The sequence below is a fragment of the Aedes albopictus genome, chromosome 2 (assembly GCF_035046485.1).
Source record: "Aedes albopictus strain Foshan chromosome 2, AalbF5, whole genome shotgun sequence".
NCBI lineage: Eukaryota > Metazoa > Arthropoda > Insecta > Diptera > Culicidae > Aedes > Aedes albopictus.
The window spans coordinates 184369855-184397644 of record NC_085137.1 but is presented as its reverse complement, the minus strand read 5'-3'; the positions used below and the strand labels follow the sequence as shown (position 1 = coordinate 184397644).

The following is a 27790-nucleotide window of genomic DNA, read 5'->3' as shown; positions in this document are numbered from 1 at the left end:
TATTTTATCAATATATTATTTGGATTCTAATAGTCTTAGCAGCTAACCGAGTTTCCGATTACATGAAATTATAAAAACCTAATCGCGTCGTTTAGATCTGTGTATTTTATTTGAATTGATTTCGTGTATTTTTTTCGCGGGTACTTTTTGTTAGTAGTTAAGTTTCCTCGTTATAAGCACTACAGCGTCATTTTTATTGATTCAACATTCATGGGTTCAGTATTATTTTTCTAATATTTGTTTCTGTTCTTAAGTGCAGCTTGCATTTCTATTTGCTCTTCTTCTTAGAATCTAGAATTCTCTTTGCAAGCGCTGAGAATAATTTCCATTTTATCCACATAGTTTTTACTCCGATTTCGCATTCAAGCTTTCTTGACGACACTTATGCTGGATTTTTTTCCTGAATAGCCCACGAGTGTTGTCACATTGACAGCTACCTAGCAAAATAAGGTGGTGTGACATGAATTTCGCTTATATGGCAACACTGCGGTGCAGCTTATGACAATCATCATGCAAATAAATTTTGTTTTTTCAACAAAATGTAATACAAAATCGGTGTCACTAAAAGTTGAGCTGACAAGCGTGGAAATGCTTATTTATTACATATTTTGGAAACTGTTTTTTGTGTTTATTAGTTGAAGAGAGAAGAGGGTAATGAATATTTACAATTCTGTGCCTAGTTTACAGGAAATATCTTTTTAGGTTTTGATGTATTGGGCGAAAATTGATAGAATCCGCCACAGATTGGGTCGTAGCATGTAAACAAAGCGTGCCGAGAGTTTCGTTTCACGTTTCTTTAGCAGATCACAGAAGGCGTTTCTTTTGCTTTGATAGGCAAGCGCTTGCTTTGTTTACTGTGTTCCCAGATGAGGATCACCGCATGCTACGATCAGCAAGCTGCTGTTATTGCTGAGATGCGTTTAAAAATTGAGTTTCTTATGCAAACGGCATTTGGCAAAGATAATCCCAATAACATTTTGACATTTTTTGTGTATGTAATATTAAATCGAAACAAAAATACAAAGAATCCATATTTTTTTTTTTCAAATCAGCTTCCTTCTCCATGATGGCAAAAAGAGTTGCCAATTTTTCGGTCGTGCACTACAAGATGTCTGGTGAAGTAAAAAAAGACGACGTGGCAAGTGTAAGTGTCAACAACAATGGTGAAGATTAAAGGCGAAATGGGTGACAAAAATGGCGGCAGATGGGAAATAAAAGGCAAAACGAACGGCTTAATCGAACCAAGGACGTTCCAGAAAACTAGGATTGTATGAAAGCGTGTCAAATCAAACCAACAGAGTTCGTCTCTACAGATTTCTCAGTTTTTATTTCAATAATCATTCATTAAAAAGATATAGTGGATTTACATTGTTGTTTATTTTTGTTCATTTTATTACTTTTTATTCATAACTTCCATTATTAATTTTACGTTTAGCTGTAATCGTGTGTGTATGTGTAAGTGGTGGGTGTTTGAATAGTTCTTCCGGTTTTTTTTTCTGTCATTGTTGTAGGTGAATGAAACTATTGTTCTGCTTGTGTTGAGAACTGCTTTAAATGCTTTTTTCTTCGCATGTTGTGATTTGCTTGAAAGCGACGCTACCCTGCGACTTTGAAAGTTGAGCTCTAGAAGTTGTTTGACTCTATCTCTGATTCAGTAGTGATTTATTTATTTTTTTTTTGTGTCTAGTAAGTTGTAAAAGCTGTTGCTCTTTTTCTCTATTTTTTTCAAGGGAGCTTAACTGTAGGTGTATCTTTGCCTGCGATAGTTTTAAATCTAACAATTAGTGTGTTACTGCACTCGAGTTGATGTTGGTATTTTTGTATACGCTTGTTGCATTACGGCTTACAGCTATTTCAACTTGTTCGTCTCACTTTAGATGGTAATTATCGAAATACTAAGAAAGAAATCTAACATTCTATTCACAATCAATTTTACATAGCTTCTGTGGTAATTGTAGCGGTTCTTGTTGAATAGCTTTCTAAACGTAGTTAAACAACTAAATTCGCTTCAAATAAAACTGTCACATGTTTCGATAATTCATTGAGGTTATTCTAAAAATGTTAACTAAATTTATATAAATCTACTAACGTCAAAGCTCGAAAAGGCATGAATGCTTCTGTATAGCATAGCATTCCTTCGCTTTTATTCAACATCTGCTGTGAGTGTGTGTGTTATATTTTACTTATACTACTCATTCATCTGTTACAAATAATCTATTTTGACTAAAACAGTTTTATCAACTTTATTAACTTGGGTTTCGCCTTGATTTTCATTACATGAACACAGTGCGCAATCGATAACTGAACAGGTCGAAATTATAAACACAAATTCGAAATACTTGCTTGTAGGAAACACTAAATAAATATCAATAATCCTAGAAATAAATAACAACTCAGATCTGTATACGGAGGACGAAAACAACAAAAAAGTTTTACACTGAGGAAAATAATCGAACCGAAACGAGGCTAGCACATTGAAATTTGTCTAAAGCGCACTATCAGTAACATTCAATAATCAGCTGATGCTTTGCATTTGGTCGATGCTGGTTCCATCTCGACGCGTTTGTTTTGTTCATTTTCTGTTTCTGTTTGTAAGAGACTCAATTTTTATGTTTGATTTTATCAGTTTTTCTATCAATTTTCCCCAATAATAATCATTAATAATACTTTCAACAACATTTTCCGTTTTTTTTTCTCTGTGTTATTATATGCAATTGAAGTACTTTTGTTTCCACTGACAGGTTTGCTTTTTTTTTTGGTTATTTATGCATTCGTTTCGGCTTTTTCGGGGCACCATATAATGGTGTGTATAAATTTAGTGCCGTGTTTTTTCCCGGTGTGGAACTGGAAACAAAAGTTTATTGTTGTCCTGTCAAAGATGGCGGACTCGACCGGAACTGTGCAGTCAACCTGCACAACTGAAGCGATCTCGACTACACATCTCCAATAGGCTAACATTTTCAAGTTTAATTATTTGTTTAGTGTTAAATGGCGAAATCCCTAATTACATTATCAAATTTATTTGTGTACGGCTTATGCTGCAGTTTTTTTTTTCTTTAATCAGCTATTAATTACATCAAATTATACTTTCTCTGCTCGGATTTACTCTTGTTCTTTTTTGTTTTATTGATGTCGTTACTGTGGGCTATATCATCTGCAACGCTTCGTGGTATGATAGTAAACTTGTTTTCACTTGGGCAATTCATGATTTTTTTTTTATTATTTTATTATTTCTTTGTTGGGCAGTGAGTGTAAGAATAGAAAGAGGCCCGTAAACTTGTTTCTCATTCAGATGATTTTTTGACTATTTCCTGCTGATTTCCTTCCGTAGCATTGCTACTTATCCGATCTCTGTTTTCACTGATATTTCGCGCAGTTGTATGTGTATTTTCCGTATTCTTCACTCTGTTTAGCTTTCATTTGTTTTAATAAACCACTTATGTCAACGCATTAAACTTTAAAATCGATTAAACGGAACAAGATTGGTTTTTGATTTCAATCAAACCCACAAATATATCGATACCTTTCCTATGTATGTGTCTGTAATTTTGTTAAACCTCTATAAAAAGCTCCACTTTGTATTCAGATAGTATCGACTTACACAAAAATAACTTTTCCCGCGGCGTCCTGTCTCCAAAAATTACATTCACTTTTAATAGTTTAAGTCCTCATTAAATGTTCTCACCTGTACACACAGTTCGGAATTCAAAAACGAACTGATTCAGTGTTTTCAAATTACCTCTAAAATAATCACCCCCCGAAGAATGTGCCTCTCCCATTCTTTAGCCTTATTTAGAAGAATAAATCGTGTGTCGGTCAGCTTCTTCCGGTTTTTTTTATTTCCTTGCTTGCATTTCAGTCCAAGTTTCCAAGTAACAGACATCACCCCTTCGTCGACGAATCGCTCTTTCCTATCGCATCGAACTCGGCTAACCTTCACCTTCACTGCGTTTCACGAAATTTGTTCTCATTAATGCGTGTTGAATTGTTTCGGCTTCGGTTCGCGATATTTGTATGAGTTATACCTTTAAGAGCTGTACATGGGATTTTCATTGATTTTTTTTCCTAGACGAGATGATGTTTCGCGTATGTATTTTTTATATAATTAACCTCTAGTTTGTTGTATTTGTTAATTATACTTTAAATTAATTAAAGATCGCACCTAAATTTGTTGTTTTTTTAATAGCTTGCATAACTCTTCCTCCAGATGTTTAACCAACTTTCGAGAATCCCTGTTCACTTCAGTTCCTGCCTTCTTTTTCAAGCTTTGCTTATAGAATATTAATTGTTTTAACATACTGATTTCTTCTTCTTACGTTTTTTGGTTTCTTCTTTCTTCTGTGTTTTCGCGTCAGTTGCTCACTGCTGATGTTGATTGCAGTTTTTTTTTTCATATGGTGGTAGTTACTGTTGTTCGGTATTATTCATGTTCTTCTGTTGTTTCTTCTGGTAGATGTTCTCTCGCCTGCACCTAGACTCATCTTCTTCGGCCTGCTTTACTCTTGCCAGCTGCTACTAGGGACGATGGCCGCGTTTCTTAGTCAACCATCAGCTCGAAGTGGACGGACCCTCTTCGCTCGGCACGGTCGTGGACGATGTTTCGTGCCCAGGCTTTGCATTCGATGTTTATCAGGACGCCGTCTGGAAGGAGGAATAAATGGGAAACATTGCAATGATTTGGATTTTTTGTAGCTTCAGCTGAATATAAGTTTTTTGTTTTCATTGACCTATATTAACTTCAATTTCATTTTGACAAATTACTCTAACTCTTCATAAGGCTTCTGGTATAACTCAAATATAAACAATTCATTTTTAATGAACAAAGTTAAAAGTCAATACAAAGAAAGCAACCATGCGACTCCATTATCAGAATTGCATTGAGATTGAAACTGTTGACATCAACTCGTAACACTTTAGGGATAGGAAGACGGGTTATATATGACCCCGGCGATAAAACCGAGCATTACAAACGTGTTCGAGGACAGTTGGTTGAAACAATCCAGGTTAAATAGTGAAATTAAGTACAGTTAAGCCGCCTACTACGTCTTATCTTGACTGCCTGCTTTATATTGATTGTCTTCCAACCAATTTATTTGATATCACTAGTTTACAACATTTTTGAACTCGGTAAACCAATGATCTTTTTTGGTGTAGAATCAAGCACTGAGTTCGAAAACGCAATGAAAAAAAAAAAATACAGTGGAGCGGAATTTTTTTCGACTTCCCATACAAGGTTGATGATTTTAACCCTCTAATACCCAAATTTTTTATTTTGATCTAAATATCATTTTTCGTCATCTAAAATCGATTTAAACATGTTTTGGAAGATGAATCTTTTCAATTCTCAATTTCGTGAATTTTGGTTTTTGATTTCTCTAATTTTTATTTTTGAACATCCCCACACTTTTATATTTTTCCTGTAAACCTATTTGGGGTACGGATTTTTAGAGGTGAAAACATTTTGAGATTTTATGATTATTGTTGAAATATTTTTATTTTATTATTTTTTTCAAAGGAAACTTTATTTTCCGTGTAATTTTAAGAAAATTAATTTTAGAGTGTATTCGATTCCCTTGAACTATTAAACTAGAATAGAATGATTTGGGAAAAATTTAAAATATGTTAATTGTAGCCATTCAGTACAAAATAAACTATTACTTCTAAAAGATGATTAAAACATCAATTTTTCAATGATTTTTCAAAAATGTAATTGCGTTTTAAAATACACCAAAAACCATTTTGAGATATACAAAACAGCCTTAAATATCAACCAAAAATATAAAAAAAAAAAATTTCCACGAAACAAAAATTACAAAAATGCTCAAACTATACTCCGTATAAAGGCGGGGTTGGGTATTAGAGGGTTAAGGGGGATTTCATGGACGTTCCAAAGGGCTTTACGGAAAATCAGGGAGTCTCAGGAGCCCGTGAGGGGGTTTCAGAAGCGTGTTAAGTCATTTCAAAATCATTACAGAGAGGTTTAGGAACGTTTGAAAGGCGTTCCTTGAAGTTTTAAGAGAGTTTGATACCATTTCCGAGGTGTTTCAAGTAGAGATGTGCGCCGCCACGCCACGCTGGCGCCGCCGCCGATTTTCGGTTCACGCCGCCGCTGCCGATTATTTTTCGGCGCGCCGCCGCTTACGCCGCCGAACTACAATTTTCTACGCTGATCTCAAAAACGCATTGATAAATTAAATTATTTCTATATTTATTTCCTTACAATATTTCAAGCAATGGAGTCATCTGCATACATAGCATTTGTAGGGTCGTTTTCAGCGGTGGTACATTTTTCTTGGGTAAAATTTATAACAGTTCTAAAAAAGTGAAAGAGTTTGTCCTTCGAATTAAAACGAGTTTACAAAGATACCGGGGGTTCCTGAAGATAACTGATGGCTGAAAACAAATCTAGGGATTCCGAAGGTTGAAGAAAATACAGGTGATTCTGAAAAAAAAGTTTTTGTCGTGTTGATCTCCAGAAGAGATGAATTTCTCCAGCAACTCTTTAGAGGATTCTTCCAGCAGTTTAGCCAAGCATTCCGCTAAGAGTTCCTCCGAGAACTCTAGAAGGTGCTTTGGGAAATCCGAGGGTTTCCTCCGAAACATCCTCTAGGAGTTTCTTCGGGCATTGCTAAAAAAGTTTCATTGAGAATTTATGTAGTACTTCCTCTAGAAACTCCTCTAAGAGTTGCTCCAAGTATTCTTTTAGGAGATCCTCCAGAAATTCATCTAGAAGTCTAGAAGTTTTTCCTGGGAATTCCTTTAGGAGATCATCCGACAATTCCTCTACGACAGAGGGCCAAATGACCACTAGGTTAAAGTCCCTCTTCAAAACCAAACACACACACAATTCCTCTAGGAGCACCTCCGGGAATTCCTCCACGAGTTCTTCAACGAGTTCATCCGGGAATTTCATAACGAATTTCTACGGGAATTCCTTTAAGAGTCCATAGAAATTGCACTAGAAATACCAGAAGTTTTCTTGTAATTCCTCTAGGAGTTCTTCCACGAATTCTTCTGGGAGTTCTTCCGGCAAGCTCTGTAGCAGTTCCTCCTGGAATTCTTCCAATAGTTTCTTTAAGAATTCTCCGGAAATTCTTCCAGAAGTTTCTCCGAACATTCCTCTAGAAGTTCCTGTGGGAATTTCTCTAGGGTTTCCTCTAGGAATTCTTCCGGGAATTACTTCCATTCCGAGTTCCTTCGGGGATTCCTAACCAATTTTTTCCGAGAATTACACTAAGTGTTTTACCGTGACTTTCTCTAAATGTTCTTCCGGGAATTCGTCTAGAAGTGCTTCCGGGAGTTCGAATATCTTCGGAAACACCTTAACGAGTTTCACCGGGAAGAAGTTCCCCAGGCAATTCCACTACGAGTTGCTATATAAGTTTTTTTAGAACTTGCACAAGCCCTTTAAGAATTTCCCCGAACGTTCCTTTAGCAGTTCTCCGAGGAATTTCTCTAGAAGTATCTGAGTTCATCCGAGAATCTCTACAAGTTCTTCCGGGAATTTCTTCACGAATTTCATGGGAATTCTTCTAGGAGTTTCATTGGGAGTTGCTCTAGAAATCCGGCTGGGAATTCCTCTAGAAATCCTTCCGGGAAATCCATTAAGAGTTCATCCGAGAACTCATCTATGAATACCTCTGGTAATTTCTCTACGAGTTCCTCCTTGAATTCCTTTTCGAATTTCTTCGCTAATTTCTTTACGAGTTCCTCCAAAAATTCCTCCGAAAATTCATCTGGCAATTACTTTACTAGTTGCTCTAACAATATTTCTGGGAGTTGCACAAGGATTGCCCGGATTTTCCTCCGAGAATTCCTATATGAGTTCCACCGGTAATTCCCCTAAGAATTCCTCCGGAAATACCTCTAAGCGTTCCTCCGGCAATTTCTCTAAGAGTTCTTCTAAGATTTGTTTCCGGAATTTTTCGAGGAGTTTCCCCAAACGTTCCTCTAGGAGTTTATCACGTAACTCTTTTAGATGCTCTTTTGGAAGCTCGTTTAGAAGTTCATCCGGGAATTCCTCTAGGTGTACCTAGAGGAATGCCTCTACGAGTTCTTCCAGGAATTCCTTGAAGAGTTTATTCAGAAATTCCTCTAGAAATTCCACCAGGCATTCCTCTAGAGTTTCTTCCGGGAATTCCTTTAAAGTCATTCTGGATAATTTGTTGGGCAGCTCTTCACCATAACAATTATTTCAATAAATTTTCAAAAAATATGTGATAATAGAAAAAAACTAAACCGTAACTATAAACATGTCATTGCATCTTCAAAATTTCAAAATGATGAGTTACTAAAAAATAAAACACTTACATTGATTAACGAAATTAACAAAAATTTAAAAATTATGACCACGCCGTTTCACGCCGCCGCCGCCGAAAATTCATTCGGCGTCACGCCGATCACGCTGCCGCCGCCGGCCAAAAAAGTGCAAAACGCTGCCGCCGACAGATTTCAAATCGGCGCACACCTCTAGTTTCAAGGGGTTTGTGGAGCTTATTCCAAGGAGGGTTTCAGCGACATATCAAATTGTTTATGATGATTTTATGGGTGTTTCAAGTACGTTTTCATGCATTTCATGTCAGTGTCGTATCAAGAGGTTTCAAGTACACTTTTAAATCAAAGGACTGTTCAAGGATGTTTCCAAAGTTTTTATTATGTTTTCTCTGAAAATCCTCTGAAGCGTCCTGAAAACCATCTAAAACCCACGCAGACCCCATGTAACGCACATGAGACCCTACGAAACCCCCGAAAACGCCTGCGTAGCGACTCCGTAACGTCTCTGAAATCCGCGGAAAATGCATTTACATTTACATAACAATGTAATTTGCCTAGCATTTTCTCGGGAACAAATCCGAAGATCTGGCAAACGCACTGATCTGAGAGTACTACTTGATGTTCACTGCGAGTAAGCAAGCAATGGGTAGCATTTCCAGATCAATTTGCTTGCATAATCTCCAGATTTGTGCTCGAGAAAAATTCAGAGAAATACAAGACGGCCATTTTGGCGGTCATCTTTGTTCTTCAGCAACCTTGTCCTTAAACTTCTTGATATGATTTCGAAATTCCTCTAATACCCCCTCTCTCGAACGTCGTGTAACGCACCTGAGACCCTCCTAAACCCCTGAAAACGCCTGCGTAACGCCTTTAAAATCCGCCGAAAAACCTCTGGAACTTCCTCAAATTTCTCCGAAATTCCCCTGAAACCCCCTTGTAGTGAATGTGCTAAGTGATTGATTGAAATTTGTTGAGCGTGCTTTCGAGAAGTACTAGATTAGCGTTGACAGGCATTGATGATCATGATGATTAGATGTCGCATGCGTGCGCTTGCTTTTGTGCAGAAAGTTGACTCTTCTTTCTCTCAGTAGATGAATAAAAGGGGTGAAAAGGAGATGGCTGATGGCCACGCTCAAGCGTCAAGCAGAGTGATGGGAGAAGTGTGCGTGCGAAACTTTTGAATGGACAGTGAGAGAGAGTGAGTAATGCGCAACACAGATTGGACGTACGGGCATTAGTTAGGATAGGAGATGTGTATGTGAGAGCAAGACGGCGATAGCTTTTGAAAGGGTTCGGAAGAAATGTGGGCGAAATTTTCCTCATTCTGTTGGCTGAGTTTGCGGGTAACGGACGTAGGAAAAAAATTATCAATTTAGAAAGGACGCGTTAAAAAGTTTATCCGAATTTCGATTTCGGAAGTTTAAAACGGCTGAATTTACGACACCCCTAAGACCTCATGTAAAGCACTTAAGCACTTTCGAAAACGCCTACGTAACACCTCTTAAATCCGCTGAAAATGCTCCTTTAATCATCCCGAAATGAGTCCAAAATCCTCCTAACATCCTAAGACCTGAGGCCCTCCGAAAATGTATCTGTAACGTCTCCAAAACCCGTCGAAAATCCTCTGAAACTCTGCAATGTCTTCGAAAACACTGACAAATGAGGCTTTTGGTTTATTTTAGATTGGTTACTTATGGAATATCATGCAAATAATTACAAAAAAATAAACAAATAAAATCCTTGAAGAAAGTCAAACAACTGTTTTTCCTCACGATGAATGTAGGAACTTTTTCTTGTCTCAACCAGGCCTTTCGAATGAGATATGGGTCATTGGTGTACATTCTGCGCCCAGATTCACCCAGTCTCCTTTTCTGTTAACATAGCCTTTGATGCGGTAAAAACTCGCGCAAGGCGGAGACAGAGGCAGGCATTATGGTGTTATTGCTGAAGTAGTGATTGATGGAAATGTGTTTGAAGATGTTGAAGAAGTTTTTTTTCTTATTCTGAAACATTTTTGACGTACTGGAAAAACTTGTAATTAGAAGGTACGAAATTTTGCTAATTGACAAATTGAGAGATGAAATTTGTGAAAAAATCGCGAAGTCGCACCGTGCACACTCCTATTTCACAAACTCATCTCTCTTTCGGCTTAGATGCCAATCCACAACACACTCCTGTTTGGGGTCAGTTTGGCTGTCTATTCCGCAGAATAATTACTTGTTCTGTGGCTTAGTTGGTTAAAGCGCCGGTCAAGCGAATACGGAGTCGTAGGTTCGAATCCCACCAGAACGCGATTTTTTTCACAAATTGTATCTCTCAATTTGTCAATTAGCAACATTTCGTGCCTTCTAATTACAAGTTTTTCCAGTATTCTTTTAAGAATTCTCTACGAAAATAAAACTGGATGTTCAAAAGCACCGCATGCAATATGGCGTTTGTCCGTGCCAGCAAGTTGCAAAATTGATAAAAAGCTATTCAGATAGAATTTCTAGAATTTTGTTTTTTCGAAGAACGCAGAAATTCAATTACAATTCTTGAACTTTCAGTGATTTAGTTCATATGGCCATCAAGATTTCAGATAGCTCTAATACAACATAGAAAACATATTAGACCAGCTTCCTTATTACTGATACGAACTTCAATATTCTGCAAAAAATAAATATCTAAGCTCCAAAATTCTGTTAGAAACAAACAGTATTGAAAAAACACTTTGTATTCTAATTTCTGAAATCAGGAAATTTTTCTAAAAAAAGTGTGTTATTATCGATTTTCAATATCTGGCCCGTCGACTGGTATGGAGTGTTACTTGTGGACCGCGTCCATTAAAGGTTGGGCAGGTCTGATTCAGTATAAACAACCTCTTCAAACCTTGAAAAACCACTAAATCCTTTATATGTTTCTTGGATGAGATTTTCGTGGGTTCTGATGTTCCGAACAAATTTTCAGTATGTTATTATGCATCATTTTCCTGAAGACAGTTCAGTGTTGGCATGTTGTTATTATTTCTGCGCATTTTTTTTATTTTCCTTTGAAAAATGAAAAAAAAAAGTCAAAGCAAAAGGAAAAGTTGAATAAAAATGCTATCTTTTGTAGGTCAACTGATGAGTTGCTCTTTGTCTCTTCCGAACCTAAAATGTGTTTAAAAATTGTCAATTTCTTTCGCTTTTTAAGGTTTTAAAATGGTTTTCGTTGCTTGGGTTGTTCATGTGTTCCAAGTTCTGCATACAAACTTCGGTCATAAACTGAGAAGTCCCGTTCCAATATTTTTCAAAAAGAAAAGTATTGAAATATTGAACATATTTCCTATCTAGTAAAATTCTCAGTTCTGTAATACTTACTCTTGGGGCTCTCGAAGTGCACCGCGACGATCGGTGGCAGGTATCCTTCGATGTTCTTGAACGGGAAAAAGTATCCGGGGAATCCTCGGCGGGGGAAGTAGTTGATGGGGCCGATGTGTTCGTTATCGGCGGGATTCTCACCGGCGCACGAGACCCAAACGATGTTGGCCTGTTGGCGTGGGAATGTGAAAGAGTGTGAGGGTAAACTATGAATAGTCTTGCGAATCAAATTTAAAATGGTTAACACTCACGTTCTTGTCACCTCGGCTGAGTTCGGAGCTGATGTGCTCTCGCAGATCTTCGGGCATCGACTCCGGCAAGTTATCGGTAGTGTTGTACAGATCTGGGACCCAGTTGAAGATCTGGAGGGAAACAGGGTTTGAATGAACAGTGTCCAAAAGTTGTCCATCCTGGATGGATGGATGGATAAGCTTACCTTGTTGAGCTTCAGGAATATGCAGGGGCTCTTCTTCTTGAAGTTGTATCGGTTCGCCTTGGTGCAGGAGCTCCATTCGTTCATAGGAACTTTGCAAACCTTGCCCTCTGGCGGTGGGTTGTCGAACGAGCAGTCGACACGGTTGTCTTCTTCTTGGTGGTACGCTACAATGATCATGAATTTAGAGGATATCGAACTATGATCGAAACTAAGATGAGAAACTTACGTTCCAAGAACTCATCGATTTGCGTCGTCCAGGCTTCAACGTTTCCGTTGTCGGATGCCTTGTACCAAATTAACGTACTCTCTACGTTGTCCTCTTTTGGCATCGGCCGGAAGCCAAGACCTGTTTGATAAATATGATCGACCGATCAGGCATGGGGTGGGATTTAGGAACCGTGAGTTCACTTACCCGGATTGGACCCTATCAGCGATTCACCGAGTTGATATTTTGGCATTTTCATATCTAACGTCTGCCAAAATACTGCAAGCATCGCTGCGAAGAATCCGATCAACGCCGCATAGAATACCAGGTAGAAGAACAGGATTTTCGCTGTGGAATGGAGAAAATGAGAGAAACAATGTTGTCATTAGAGTGTATTTTAATTTAGTTCTTGTCTTAGTTTTTATGTGGAAATGCAGCCATCTTGTAAGTTTTTTTTTGTTTTTATTTATGTGTATTTTAACTTAGAGCTAATTCTACACTCCCATCTTGTAAGTTGTTTCAAAGGTTATAAGTAAGAAGGGTCAAATACTGGCATCTAAATGGTTGTTTTGGCCACGTGATTCCAATTCAGAGAACTTTATGGATGGAGTTTAAGAGCCTTGGAGTTATTTTTAGTGGCATATTTGAAGGAATTCTTGCCGAAACTTTTAAAGAAATTCTAGCAGGAATTCCTGAAGGAACCCAGCTATAAAATTAGAGAAATCCACGACATTGCTGAAGGAATCCTTGGAAACTTTTGAAATGAATATTTGGACAAATTTCAGAAAATATCTTTGAAAGCTTCCTCGGAGGAATTCCAGAAAAAAAAACAGTAAAGAATGTATGTAGAATACATGTAGAATTATATGTATAGAAATTCTCAAAATAATGTCTGTTTGAACCTTCGTTGGAAATAATTGGTTCAAATATGCTACTCGATATTGACTGCGAGTAAGCAGGCAATGAGTAGCATTTTGGGATAAATTTGTTTGATCTGGAGAATTATTGATTTGACCAAAAATTCGAATAAAACTTAAGGCGGCCATTTTTGTAGTCTTGCACAGAGTCAACTTCACATTATTGGCAAGTATTTCTCATTTCTCATGGGATCAACCATATGGTATGGAATGGAATAGAGAAATAGGAGCCAAAATTTTAAGTAAAACTATTTATTTTTATACTGGATCCCCCATTTAGATAATGAGTCTGGACTGCCTAAATAGATTTTTTCCTTAATGGATTCAGTTTATTTATCAAATGGATTAGCAGAAAAGTTTAAGGTTGGCGATTTGGCTAGGAGATTCAAATGAAGGTATGCGGGGTTTCAAAGGGATTTCAAGGGGTGACTTCACAGGCTCTCAGATGAGCTCCACGTGGATTTTCAGGAAGGTTTTCAGGGGCGTTTTAGAAGCTTTAAGAGGGCTTCATAGGCTCTCATAATTTTACGGAGATTTCCGAGGCGTTTCAAAGTGATTCACGGGGTTTTAATGCATTTCAGGGCACTTCCAGTGCATTCGAGGTGGTGGTTTCAGAGGGGCTTTAGGGGTCTATGCGGTTTCTCAGGTAATTTCCACGGGGGCTTCAGGGGAATCTCAGAGGCGTTCCAAACCGTTTAAAGACGTTTTGGGTCGTTTCAGAAAGTTTTAGAGGGTTTGAGAAAGTGAATGGGGTTCAGAGACGTTTTAAAGCATTTCAAGGGGGTTTCTATCAACCCCTAAAAAGGCTTTCATAAACAACTGGAATGAAACCAAAAATTTGGTGCTGATTTGAATTGACGGTTGCATTAAACTGGAAACACAGTGATTTGGCGGAGCCCCTACATTTACATTTAATTGACTACAGGGTTGTTTCAAATGAGTTAAATTATTTACATACTTGTATGTTTTGTAGGTTTGACCAAGAGCACTAAACACATTGTACAATGTGTGAAAATCCGTTTCTCAGTTGCATTAATTTATCTCCCAGACAACCAGTAATCGTATAAGATGTTGCATAAGATGTTAAAGTGGAGGCCATATACGTCCAAGTCTCCATTTAGGTGCATGTAAAATGTACACATATCGCCTCCCCTTTAACATATTATTCAACATCTTATACAACCATTGGTTGACTGGGCTTCTTAGGGGTTGTCCATTAATTACGTAAGAGTTTATGGGGGGAGGGGGGGATTTGAGAAATCTTACGCGCCATACAAAAATATTTCGGCTCTCATACAAAAAAAACTTACAAGGGGGGTGAGGGTGTCAGAAAATCGTGAAAATTTCCTTACGTAATAAATGAATAGCCCCTTACGACATGTAGCGAAGTGTGCTGAGCCTGACATTCTGCAACCAAAAACACCTGGCGCCAAACCGATGATGTCGGCTTTAAATATTCGTGCTTTCTCCAGGAGGCTGCTTCCAATGAGTTTCAGAGCGTTCCAATGCGTATCCGGGCGTTTCCGGGTGTCTCAGAGGGGCTATAAGGGGCCTCATGGGCTTTCAGATTGGTTTCACGGTGGTTTTAGGAGGGTTTTAGGGCGTTTCAAGACGATTCAGGGCATTTGATGATTATTTACTGCAGGATTTTAAAGGCCTCGCCGGCTGTCATGTGAGTTAAACGGGGATTTTCGGGTGTTTCAGAGGCATTTGAGGACGTTTCAGGAGGTGTCAGAGAGCTTGTCAGAGAAATTCTCGGGAACTTCACAGGTTTTCAGGCAAGGTACAGGGGGGTTCAGATGCGTTACAAAATGTTTCAAGGGATTTAAGTGCATTTAAGGGCGTTCCAGTGTGTTTCTGGTGGCTTCAGAGAGGCTCTTGGGGGCTTTGCGGGTTCTCAGGTGAGTTCCACGGGGGTTTCGGGGGAATTTTGAAGGCGTTTCAATGCGTTCCCGAGTGATTCAGGGTGTTTCAGGAGGTTTCAGAAGGACTCAGAAGGACTAGTTTTATGGGGGTTTAGGGATGGCATACATTTGAGGAGGGTTTCAAAGCGTTTCATGACGTTTCAGGGCGTTAGAAGAGGTTTTAGATGAATTTTATGGGGCTTCCAATGCTCTCAGGTGAGTAATCCAGAGGTTTCAGAGGCGTTTATGGGCGTTTTAGAAGATTACAAAGGGGCTTAGGGAACTTCACAGGATCCCAGGCGGGCTACAGTGGTGGTTCAGAGGCGTTTCAAAGCGTTTCATGGGCATTGACGCTATACAGTTATGAACTTACTTCAAAAATACTTGATATGCGTGTGAATCCGATGACTTATGCTCAGAAAGTTCTAAGAGCACCTCAAGTACAGTCAGGATTCGTTATACACGGTGGGCGGTACTTTACACACCAAAAATCGATTGAGGGTTTCAGAAAAATTTTGCTAAATTATCCCGAGCTGAAGGTTTCTGCAAAAATTTTGCTTAGATTCAGCAAAATTTGCTGATATGTTCAGTAAACTCTGCCGATCACCAGTAACGTTTTGCTGAAATTCAGCAAACTTTGCTGAAAGCTCAGTAAAAAAATTGTTGGACCCTTCAGCTCGGCAAAATTCAGCTAAATATTGCTGAAAGCGTTTCCGGGTGTCCCGCCGGACGTGGCCAAACATAAAAGTGAACTAAACCCATGCATGCGACATTTCAAACCGCGGCTTTTCTGATAACCTGATCAACAGTAAGCAGGAAAACAATCTCAGATCATATCGGAATCGGTAGTGTTCCAGGACCGGTTCCAGATGTCCCGCTGGAGGTGGTCAAGTATAAAAGTTAACCAAACCCATGCATGCGACATATCAAATGATGGCTTTTTTATACCCTGATGAACAGTAAGCAGGAAAATATTCTCAGAACATATTTGAATCGGTAGTGATCTAGAACCGGTTCCAGGTATCCCGCTGGAAGTGGCCAAATATAAAAGTGAACTAAACCCATGCATGCAACATATCAAACCGCGGTTTTTCGACAACCTTATGAACAGTAAGGAGGAAAATATTCTCCGAACATATCTGAGTCGGTAGTGATCTGGAACCGGTTCCAGGTGTTCCACCGGAAATGGTCAAATATGAAAGTGAACCAATCCCGTGGATGCGAAACCTCAAATCTGTTTTTTTTTGATAACCTGATGAACGGTTAGCAAGAAAGTAGGATCAGACAACATCAAGAACTACCGGTGCTGTTCCGGAATTCATTCCGGGTGTCCCGCCGAAAGTAACCAAATATAAAAGTGAACCGAAGTCGCATGCATGGGGACTCATCAAATCGCGGCTTTTTAGGCATCTTTATTTAGCAAAAGATAGTTTCCGATCATATTTAGGACTACCGGTAGTGTTCCGCAACCGATTACGGATGTTTCATAGAAAATGGTCAATCGTAAAGGAGAACCAACTCATGAATGCGATACATTAAATGACTTTTTAGGTAACCTGATGAACGGTTATCAAGAAGAAATCATAGACCATACTATGGAAAACCAATAGTGTGCCGAAACCAATTCCAGGTGACCCACCGGAAGTAATCAAATGTAGAATGGAACCAAACGTATGCATGCAGCATATTAAATAACGTCTCCTCCGATAATGTGAAGAACGCTCAGCAAGAAAATAGTCTCAGGCCATATTTAAGACTACCGGTAGTTTTCCGGAACAAGTTTCGAGTATCTTGCCGGAACTAGCGAAATGCAAAAATGAACCACACTCATGCATGCGGTACATCAGTTCGCGACTTTTTTTAGGAAAACTTATTAACACTTTGCGTGGAGCTAGTCTAAGGCCACATCAGGAACAAAAGGTACAATCCCGGAACTGGTTCTGGGTGTCCCACTGGAAGTGGTAAAATGAAAAAGCGACCCATATCCATGCAGGCGATACATCAAATCGTGTTGTTTAGGTAACCTAATGAACATTGGCAATGAAATAGTCTCAGACTATATTTGAGAGACCCGGTAGTGTTCCGGAACCTGTTCGGGGTACCCCACAGCTAGCCGTGAAGAGATCTCACCAAATCACTCAATGTCAGATTCCTGAGATGTGAATATACAGTAAGTGACTCATCCACGTTGTATGGTAAAATTTAAAATTAATCGCATCAACCCCGAAAAAAACTTTTCCAATTCCCTGTTGCGTCTAAAATTACTGGATAAAATTTTGATGCAACTGGTTGTGCCATCGCGCTCTGTAATATGGTTGAAGTTTGTAAGGCAAATTTTACATGCTTGCTTTTTTTGTCAAATTTTACATGAACGTTGTAACCTATGATATGATAATAAAATATAGCCTTGAGTTTACAGAAAAAACCGCAAAATCTGCCGGGGACTGCTAGTTTTACTAAAAGTTGAAATTTGTTGAACAAAATTCTGTTGCATTGATTCATAAAGATCAACCCGGTATTATTTAGTTGTTCAGATTTTTTTTTGCAATATTTGAGTTGCGACCAAAGTTATCCGCAAAAGTTGTTTTGAAGTAATCAATTTGACCCCGGATTACAATACTTTTGTCCCAGTGTAGTTTTTCCCTCCTTACTGTATGTTTTCTTGAAATCCATACTTTGTACCATAGGGAAGACAAAATAACCGCCTCAGTGAAATCATAAAACCGTGAAAAGCAATTTGGCATGTTGTTTGTTACAAGGTTGCATGGCGTGTGCTCGTACGTAGGTTAGGTAGTTGAACACCCACCGCCAATCAACTTTTGATTTGATATCGATTATTTGCAGTTTTCCTCAACGTAAAAAAAGTTCGTCAATCGCGAAAGGAAGGCAAGGATGTAATCGATTATGTATTACTGGCGGAAGGTGGTTCGAAGTGCGACAGTCTGTCTGGCAGCATCTACAGTAATAACAATACGATACGATAGTGTTCTATTGAAAGTGTATTCAGAGGTACTTGTATCAATCGTAATTATATTTTAATTCTTTTATCAGTCCTGATGTATTTGAGCCTCCTTAACTTCAAGCTTATTCTAATAGTTTCATTTGAAAATAAATACAATTATGACATTGAATTAACACGAATCCGTCATTTTTCAAACAATATTATTCCCGATACATTCTATATTTTGCCAATCTATTCCTGAACCTGTTAAGGTCAAACTCATGCGATTAAAAATAACCTACCACAGGAAAAATCTATACACCCAACTATAGCAAGAAAAACCCCACTGGCACATCGGATGGAAGGCCCAACCCACAACTAGTACCCGGTGAAAGCCCGATTGAAGCGACACTCCTCCTCCGGATTCGCCCACTATCTTTAGTTCTGTTGGATTCCCTATTGAAGAACGATGGCTTCATATAGGTATCGTCATATACCTACGCATAGAGAGCAAAAGAACGAGAGATTAGATTGGCCACCATCACCATCACCACCACCGACTATGACGGTGACTAAAGTGGCTGATTTCCCATTCACCACTCTAGGACGCTAGGACGACGATGATGATGATGACGAAGATGTGTCCCCTCGGGGTTCATCACACGAGCTGTGGCGGTGGTGCTATGCTAGTGAATCATTAAATTCACTTTGGCAAACATTTTACCATTTAGCAGTTTCTGCGCCATCGGGAGTGAGAAAAAAGATGGCTCCGCTGGCAATGTGGACAACCATGGATGAATGAGATATGAGCAGGCTGAATAAGGGACAAAAAGACGAGGATAGAATCCACAGGAATGTTCTTCGTGAGGAAACTCTCCCACTAATTGTATTATTGTCCACCTGAGGGGCTGCTTTCGATAGAAATGGTTTAGCTTACTATATTGTGTTTATGAACCGACTTGATCGTTCTTTCAACAATATCCTTGCGTAGCTTATGAATTGAAGGGATTTATCGAACAAAATGTGGAGACACCGGTTTCGCAACACCTTCAAACACAATATGGAATACATTAATAATAATAAATAAAAACTCAACTGACCAAAGCTCAACGATCGTTCGGTCCCAAGAAGCTACTGATGAGATACAGGGGATGGCCAAAATGTTTGGGATAGGCAACTTTTTTTTCTCTCACAAAAAAGTTCAACATGCTATAACTTTTCATAGAGCGCATCAAAAAATCTCAAATTTTGACTGTTTGTCAACCTATTATATGTGCATCACTGGTACAAATTTGGGCTCAATTGATTAATATTTCGCAAAGTTAGAACAGTACGGGTAAAACACCTTTTTTTAGACATCTCATTTTTGAGCTGCCATATCTCGGAAACCAGTAAACCGAATTGAATGAAATTTTGAACGTACACCAACAATATGTAAATGCTTCACAAACTATTAAAACATTGGTACTTTTTAAATGTTAAAAAAAGTTATCATGGATTGACAGTTTTTGGATTTTTTTCGAAAAAATGTAATTTTTTTACATCAATGTCAATAAATTTTAGTGTTGATATCCAAAGATTTTCCACTTCTGTTCTCAAATTATCTCTAATTAGATATATTAGAGCCTATTTAGATTGAAGGAAAAACACATTTAATAATATTTGTGTGGTATTGTAAATTTTACTTATTCTCCTCTATATGGGTAAAAATTTCAACCCGGTATAACTTAATTTGCCGTGAGAAAATATTACATTTTATAACGTCGTATTAAGTATCAATATATTGTTGATAAACGTTAAAAAATTCATTCAATTCGGTTCACTGGTTTCCGAGATATGACTGTTCAAAAAATAGTTGTCTAAAAAGTAGTGTTTTACGCGAACGGTTCCAACTTCGCGAAAAATTAATCAATCGAGCCCAAATTTGTACCAATGATGCACATATGATAGGTTGACAAACAGTCAAAATTTGAGATTTTTTTATACACTCTATGAATAGTTACAGCATGTTAAATATTTTTGTGGGAGAAAAAAAGTTGCCTATCCCAAACATTTTGGCCATCCCCTGTAGTTAAATCACATACTTTTTCATGAGGAGGGCCTTGTATCGAACCCCACTGCAGATTAACTCACAAAAGGCACTTGAGCATACGCATGAGCATCAGGGATAGGGTGCGACTCAAAAATCTTTACGCGCAGCACACGCTGCTACGAGAAAACACAATCCCAAGTAACACTTTGATAATCAATTAGTCTTGTAGAGGTTTTGCGAACCGTCATAAAACCAAATACCTTTTATTTTGGTTTTATAATGATACCAAGAACTTTTTCTAATCGTATACTTCTTCTTCTTCTTTTTTGTGGCTCGACGCCCGCATTGGAACTTGCACTGCCTCTCTTCAACTTAGTGTTCTTAGAGCACTTCCGCAGTTATTAATTGAAGGGCTTCCTTTACCTGCCATTGCATGAATTTGTGCATTGTGTGGCAAGTACAATTATACTCTATGCCCAGGGAGTTGAGAAAAGTTTCCCGACTGGAACGGGAATCGAACCCGCCGTCTCCGGATAGGCAATCCATAGCCTTAACCACTAGGCTAACTGGATACCCCTCTAGTCGTATACACTCTCTCTATATTTATCTCTGTGCTTGACTCTACGCAAGATTGGTGATATTTCTAAAAACAATATCCATGAATGTGAACAGAAATTCTTCCAGGAATTTCTTTAGACATCAAAAATTTCTGCAGAGATTGCTTTGATAAAACTTTCAGCGATGTCTATAGGAACTATTCCCGAGTTTTTTCAGAAAATGTTTCAAAAGTTCCTTAAAAAAATTGTACTGAGGTTACTTTGGATTTCGGCAGAAACTCCCACAGAAACTTTCATTTTTTCTAGAAGTTCCACTAGGGATTCTTCTAGAAGTTTCACAAAAAGTTGTTTATGAGTTTCTACAGCAATCCCTTCGGGGATTTCTGTCTGTAGAAAATCCTTCTGAGATTTACCCTACTTTTTCGGGACTTTTCTAGATTTTTTTCCCCAAAAAATAGTTTGGAAATTCCTTTGAGCATTCTCTTAACCGAGTAGTGTGCGGTAGTTCGGCAGCAGCAAAGTTTCGCGCGCTCGCTTTGCTAGATTTTTGCGATTTTATTTTCTCTGCGGGGCTCCGACGACGGGACGCCAAGCAGTCAGTAGTGTGCGGTAGTTCGGCAGCAGCAAAGTTTCGCGCGCTCGCTTTGCTAGACTTTTGCGATTTTATTTTCTCTGCGGGGGAGTGAGTTTTTGGAGGCAAAGTGTACAGGCCGCGTTTTCATTCGGATCGTCCGCGTGCGCATCGTTGTCGTCGTCGTCGTCGTCTATTTGACTGCTCATCTTCGTACGGGGCGATTTATGATACGATAAATGGAACAAACAACATTTTTTGCGATTTTAGTCAACATACATTGAAATGTTCGTCACGTCAAGTGTCGGCCCAAGTTCCAAAGCCACGTTTATTTTCTCTTTCGTTAATTTTCGCACTTCGAAAACTATCTGAATGGTTCGTCATCTTCGATGTCGGCATGTGTTTTGTTTTAGTCCAAATGAAAATAAGTGGTTTGATATTAATAGGGTTGCATGAATCACTCCACTTACCAAAGTGAACTCATATCATGCGCCCTTTCCCCTCCCCACTAACAAAAAGTCCTTCCCATGACAGACGTGGAGACGCAGAGGTGATCTCGGTCTTTAGTAAGCAACGCACGTCATAATAACATTCCTTTCCTTCCTCGATGACCGTAAGGACGTGGCCGGCGCCGTTATTGACCTAATAAAGTTTGGAATTCTCGAAGATGCACATTGAGGACGGTAAGCTACTCCCAAGCTCCGTCTGTTGGTTCCTTGTGCAACTTCGATTGTTCTGGTCAATCACGGAGTAGCAACTACGAATAGTACGGTCATCTATGCTCATGCTCATGCTCCTTTGAGCATTCTCTTAACCCTCAAAGCCCCAGGACAAACTTCTTATTTTTAATCGGCTGATACTCAGGATCTGTAAAATATAAAAATAAGTGGTTTTCATTATGATCGATGGGAAGAGTTGTACTTCATGTAAGAGTAGTTTTCAAACCAGAAGTCCATGTTTTAACCTGTTTTTGCACCGGAAATAAGTGTTCCCTGGTGCAATGTTTTGGCGATTTGTCTATGAATCTAGTATTTTATAATAGTTCTGAAATCTTTAACAACTTGAAATGGTAGGCCAACGCAAGAAAAAAATGATGAGGCTGCTTTCTAGCATGAGTTGCATCTGAAACTTTGTCCCGGGAGTGTACTTCCGGTAGGACTCCCTAAGACCAAATTTTGTGAACATAATCATTTTGGACCTGAAAAGATGATTTTAGAAGTTTGGTGTCTATGAAGAATTTGTTTTGTATTTTTGAGCCCTTCTTTCAAAAGTATCACTGATGTGATTAATCCACCTAAAATTCAAACACGGGTCATACTTTTATCCAACGAATTATTACTGGATAATTGCATACTTTTAGGCGTTTATCGGTTTCCGTCCCAATTTACAAAATTGATTCCAATTTGTAAAAGCACGTTTCGCTAAGAAATTAAAGGTCAAATTTAGATTCCACTTTGATTGATCTACCGAGAATCAACAGCTATTTATTGAAAAAGTAGCCAAAAGGCAGCTGTAGAGCATATCGCCAAACATAACACCAGGGAACACTTATTTCCGGTGCAAAATCAGGTTCAAGCAAGGACTTCCGGTTTGACAACTACCCTTGCATGAAGTACAACTCTTCCCATCAATCATAATGAAAACCACTTATTTTTATATTTTACAGATCCTGAGTATCAGCCGATAAAAAATAAAAAGTTTGTCCTGGGGCTTTGAGGGTTAAACGATTTTCCAAGAATTTATTCCAAAACATTCTCCGGGGTTTGCTTTAGAAATAACTTTCGAGATTTTTCAAAAATATGAATTTCTGTTATAAAATCTTCCTGAAAAATCTTCAGAAATTTCTCCAGGTACTTGGAAAAAGAGGGAGATCAATTCGGGAATTTTCTGCGGGGATTTCTACAGAAACTCCTCTAAGCTGCCGTCCTACGCATAGTTTTCCCATATTATATAGGACTCCTATACAACATGGGACGACTATGCGTAGAACGGCAGTAGGTGTTCCTTCACATTTTTTCGAGGGATTCTTTAAGAAAACCCCCTATGGCTTTTATTATTAAGGCTCAAATAACCATCATTCAATCATCAGCAATCATCAATAAATCAAAAGCAGTTTTCTTGCTCCAAATCACAAACCCGTCATTGAAAATGGTTTCACTGTTACCCAGATGGTGACTAGAGTGCAGTGATAAATTTTTATTAACATTGGTTGAGATTTTAATGAGAAAACTGGTTTTGAGTTTTTGATAAACGATGATGGTTTCTTTCCTCTTAATTGGACTAATAATTAATCAGAAAATCGCCAGATTATCCTCCACAAATTTCCTTATAAATTTCTCCAAGGATTACTTTGGAATAAAAAAAACTGCCACAATTTTATTCGATAACTCTTTTATGGACCCTTGCTGAAGTCCATCATATGATTCATTTAAAAAATCTTGCACGAGTTCCTGAAAAAATCTTCCATGAAATCTTAAAGAAATTCTTTCAGAAATTTCTTTGGAAACTCCTCGTAGATTTTCTTAAAATAAAAATACAGAAAATCCTAAAGAAAAACGGTCAGAAATTATTTTGCAAAATCTTATAGGGATTCCTTTAGACTGTAGAATGAATTTCTTCAAAAACTCCTTAAGAAAGTCTTGCACGAAGAGCTTCCAAAAATGTTGCATGGTTTCCTTTAGAAAGTACTTATCCAAAGAGATTCCCCCAAAAGTTTTTAAAAGCGTTTTTCAGGAAACCTTCCATGAACTTTTTCAAACATATTTTAGGGAGCATCCATTAAGTACGTTACGCTAAAATGGGAAATTTTCGACCCCCTTTCTCCCCTTCGTACGGGTTTTCCTTATACTTAACACATTGCTTGTCACATTTTCATAACACCCCCTCTAGGGCCGTGACGTACTTGATGGATGGCCCCTTATGGATTTTTTTACAAAATCATTCACGAATACACTAAGAACCATAAATTCAGAACTTCTTCAAAATTTTCTCAGACGATTTCTAAGGGATTTTCTACAAGGATTGCTTTAGTAATTCTTCAAAAGATTATTAAGGAAATTCCCAAGATTTCTTTACATCCCTTTAAATTTTCCTTCAAGACATTTCTCTTCCAGCAATTGCTCCAAGGATTTCGTAAGATAGTATCAAAAAATCCTCCAAGGATTGCTTCATTTTTGTTTCACACATTTTTCAGAGATTCTTATAAGGATTCTTACAGAAAGGCTGGAAGGCATTCATCAGACAGAGATTTCATCAGAAATTCCGTCGGGTGTATTTTCTCAGAAATTCCTCCAGGATTTACCTCTAAGAATTTCTTCCCAATTAGCCCAGTGGTTAAGGCTATGGATCGCCAATCCGGAGACGGCGGGTTCGATTCCCGTTCCGGTCGGGAAAATTTTCTCGACTCCCTGGGCACAGAGTATCATTGTACTTGCCTCACACTAAGTTGAAGCGAGGCAGGCCAAGTCCCAGTGCGGACGTAGAGCCATAAAGAAGAAGAAGAATTTCTTCTCCAGTAATTTATTGAAAAAAACGTTCAGGATTTTCATTAGGGGATTTCTCCAGATTTTTTTCCCATAAATATCTCAAAGTTGTTCCATGGATTCTTTCAGAAGGTGTTCCAGCAGTTTCTTCAGGAATTCAACATGGGAATGTACGTCTCAGGAATGTACCAGTGAAGGGGTGCTGAAATCGGGGAACCTAGCCCTGTTTTTACCATGGCAGCAGTCGGAAATAATTTATCACACATCTTGTCAGTAATCTGTCGAAGCATTACAAAGACTTTTTTATGGAATTCGCTACAAATATTGGAATTCAATCAGCTGAGTTCACGCCAAGATAGTATAAGGCATCTACCAAAAATATCATGAATGGTCGGACTCGATTATCCGGAGTCGGGTTCTGGCGCTTCCTGAAATGATATCTCGCAAACGGAATGCTGTAAGAATCTGAAATTTTGACTGATCACAAATCAAAGTTGGCATGACAACATGTCAAAATTTCAGCTTTATAGAGCATTTCGTTCCCAAGATATATGTTTGAGAAGCAACCGAACCTGACTCCGGATAATCGAGTCCGACCTGTATTACAATTCTCGGTGAGGAAGTTATAATAAATCTTGAAAGAAGTTTGTAAGAAAGCTTTGAGGAAAAGTCTGGCAAATGGGCAGTTTGCATGCATCCGTCAAAAATGTTGTCATTGCTAAGGAATCTGCATAAAATATCGGCAGAGAACCACCCCATACACTCCGCTCATCGTAATCATCGACAAATCGAGAAATATTTATATTATAAAATGAAGTCAGAAAAAAAAGTATGAGATTATGGTAATTATAAAACTAAGTATGTCATGAGGTATGCTTTGGCGCTATTATGGGTGCTCCACAATAGTTATTTATGTAACGAGTTGCAAAAAGTTGATTTTTTCAGCACGAGTCGTATTTTTATCCAACGAGGCTTGCCGAGAAGTGTCCTGAAAAAATCGAGTTTTGCAACGAGCTGCATACAAAATTTTATGCAATGATTTTACATTATATAACTCATTTGAGTTGCATAAAGTTTATTATGCATCTCATATCGGTTGCATAATCAAGCAGTTTGGAAAAAATCGCCATTATGGTACCGACATTCTTTATGTAAAATAGAAATTATGATATAGAATAGCATAAAACAATTTATTGATATTAAGTGTTTCGCGTGTGAAAAGGCTAAAAAGTCATCATAATACAAACTGCAAGTTTTAAAATGATCTCCGGCTTAGGAATGCGACCACGACAGTGCGGCCAGTCTGGAGCGGAAAACGGAATCCTGTCACTGACTGCACCATCGGACATAAATAAACCGAATAGCTTAATTTTTAGAAGCTTCAATACCTCCTTCAGAGGTACACGTTTCCCAACAGAGGATACTTTTATAACGAACAAAACAATATCATCCGATATCACATTTCCCGCCGTTGCATCGTGTACTTATGAGCTGAAGCCTCTTGGCCGTGGGCTCCAAGGAAAGTCCTGGCACATCACCATCGTCCAATGGTCCAATGACGATGAATAATTTGTTGACGTCGGCGGAGTCATATTTTCGTTCCCCAACCCCGAAAGTGCTCCAGCTCAGCCACCTACCTGACCCAAAAACTCCTTCCGCTTTTCCCATGACGGGCCCATCGATAGGTAGGACGGTACGAAACCTGGTTGGACTGTGGTTCGCCGTCTCATCATGTAAGCCCATTTATGATGTGAAATCAGAAACCTTGACAAAAAGGACACGAAAGCCATCAATTTCCTCTGACGCCCCCCCCCCCCCCCCTCGATCCTTGTTGCTGCTGGCTGCCCCAAATGGTGTTTCCTCTTTTTCTTCTTTTCTATGGAGGAAAACGGTTATTTTTTCTCGAAATGTGAATGTGTTCGGTGGCACGTACCCACCAGCTAGCCCGAACGAAAATGGGGCTGGGTGGGAGAGTATCCAGGCGCAGGCATTGTACAATATGCTTCCCGTTTTCAACAACAGCGCAGCAAGCACTTTTGGTTCTGTTTGTTTTTCCGAGCGGAGCGGTGGCGATATGAATCACATTAAAGCTCAATTTGAGTGCTTTCCTTGGCAAATTTCTTGTGCCTGGTGCTACATAAAAAAATGGATACCCCTAGATGAACTTAAATAGTTGAAAAGAGGGACGATGGACGGGTTGAATCATAAAACAACCTTGAATATTGTTGACATCACGTCTGTTTTTCTGTGACCAAGTTATAAAAAATTCAGGCTGAATGGATAATATGAATCTGAACTCAATCGGGTATCCTATAAGATGCTGCCACGCACTTTACACCCACTCATCTGTCGATTACCCCTTGTATGCCATCTGGAGAATTATTCATGAGTTTCTGCTTGGGATTTCTTCGGAAACTTCTTCTGGGAATTCCAACAGAAATTTATTTCTGGAGATTCCTTCCAGAAGACCTTCTGGGAATTACTTCAGGCATTCAATCGGATGATCTAAACAAATTCCTGTAACAACAGCAGAGTCTGTGACTCCTCAGACAATTTCTTCTAGAGTTTAAACAAGTTATTCAATTCGAGGATTTCTCCAAGAAGTCCTGAAGGATTTCCAGAATGAACACCTGGAGTGCCCCAATAAAACGTCTGGAAGATTTCCATTAAGAACTTAAAAAGGAACTCCTGGATGAATAAAAAAAAAACAAAAAAAACTCTCGGAGGATTCAAATAAGGAGCATCTGGAGAATGCTCACAATAAACTTATGGAGGATTCTCTGGTGGAACTTGTGGAGGATACCCAGTAGGAAACCCTAACAAAATTCATACGATGTTTATGGGTGAAATCTATAGGATTTCTTCAGGAATTCCATCTGAGAATTCCGTCTAAATTTTTACACAAATGCTTCCAAAAATTCCATATTTCTTTATGGATTCCTTCTATGTTCCTTAACTGATAATTTTTAGAAATTTCTCCAGGAATTCCTTCAGGTCAAGAGGGCTCCCAGAACAAAATTCCGCAGAATACTCAGAACGAATTCCTGGAGGATTCTCTGATGGAACTCTTGGAGGATACCCAGTAGAAAATCCTAAAAAAATAAAAAAAAAGAGAATAATGGAGGGAATTTCA

General features: G+C 38.6%; 1 protein-coding gene across 6 annotated transcripts in view; it reads right to left on the bottom strand.

Moving 5' to 3' along the window:
* Positions 1–1300: 1300 nt before the first annotated feature.
* Positions 1301–27790, bottom strand: part of LOC109419521 (sodium/potassium-transporting ATPase subunit beta-2) — a 95419-nt gene continuing 68929 nt past the window's right edge. For all 6 annotated transcript variants that reach the window (XM_029862283.2, XM_029862284.2, XM_029862285.2 and 3 more), the window contains 6 exons: positions 12461–12601; positions 12275–12394; positions 12049–12212; positions 11864–11974; positions 11613–11781; positions 1301–4641 (listed from right to left, as the gene is read on the bottom strand). In XM_029862283.2, coding sequence (XP_029718143.2) covers positions 4538–4641; positions 11613–11781; positions 11864–11974; positions 12049–12212; positions 12275–12394; positions 12461–12601 — 809 coding nt within the window. In that variant the 3' untranslated portion in view covers positions 1301–4537. The remainder of the gene's footprint in view (positions 4642–11612; positions 11782–11863; positions 11975–12048; positions 12213–12274; positions 12395–12460; positions 12602–27790) is intronic.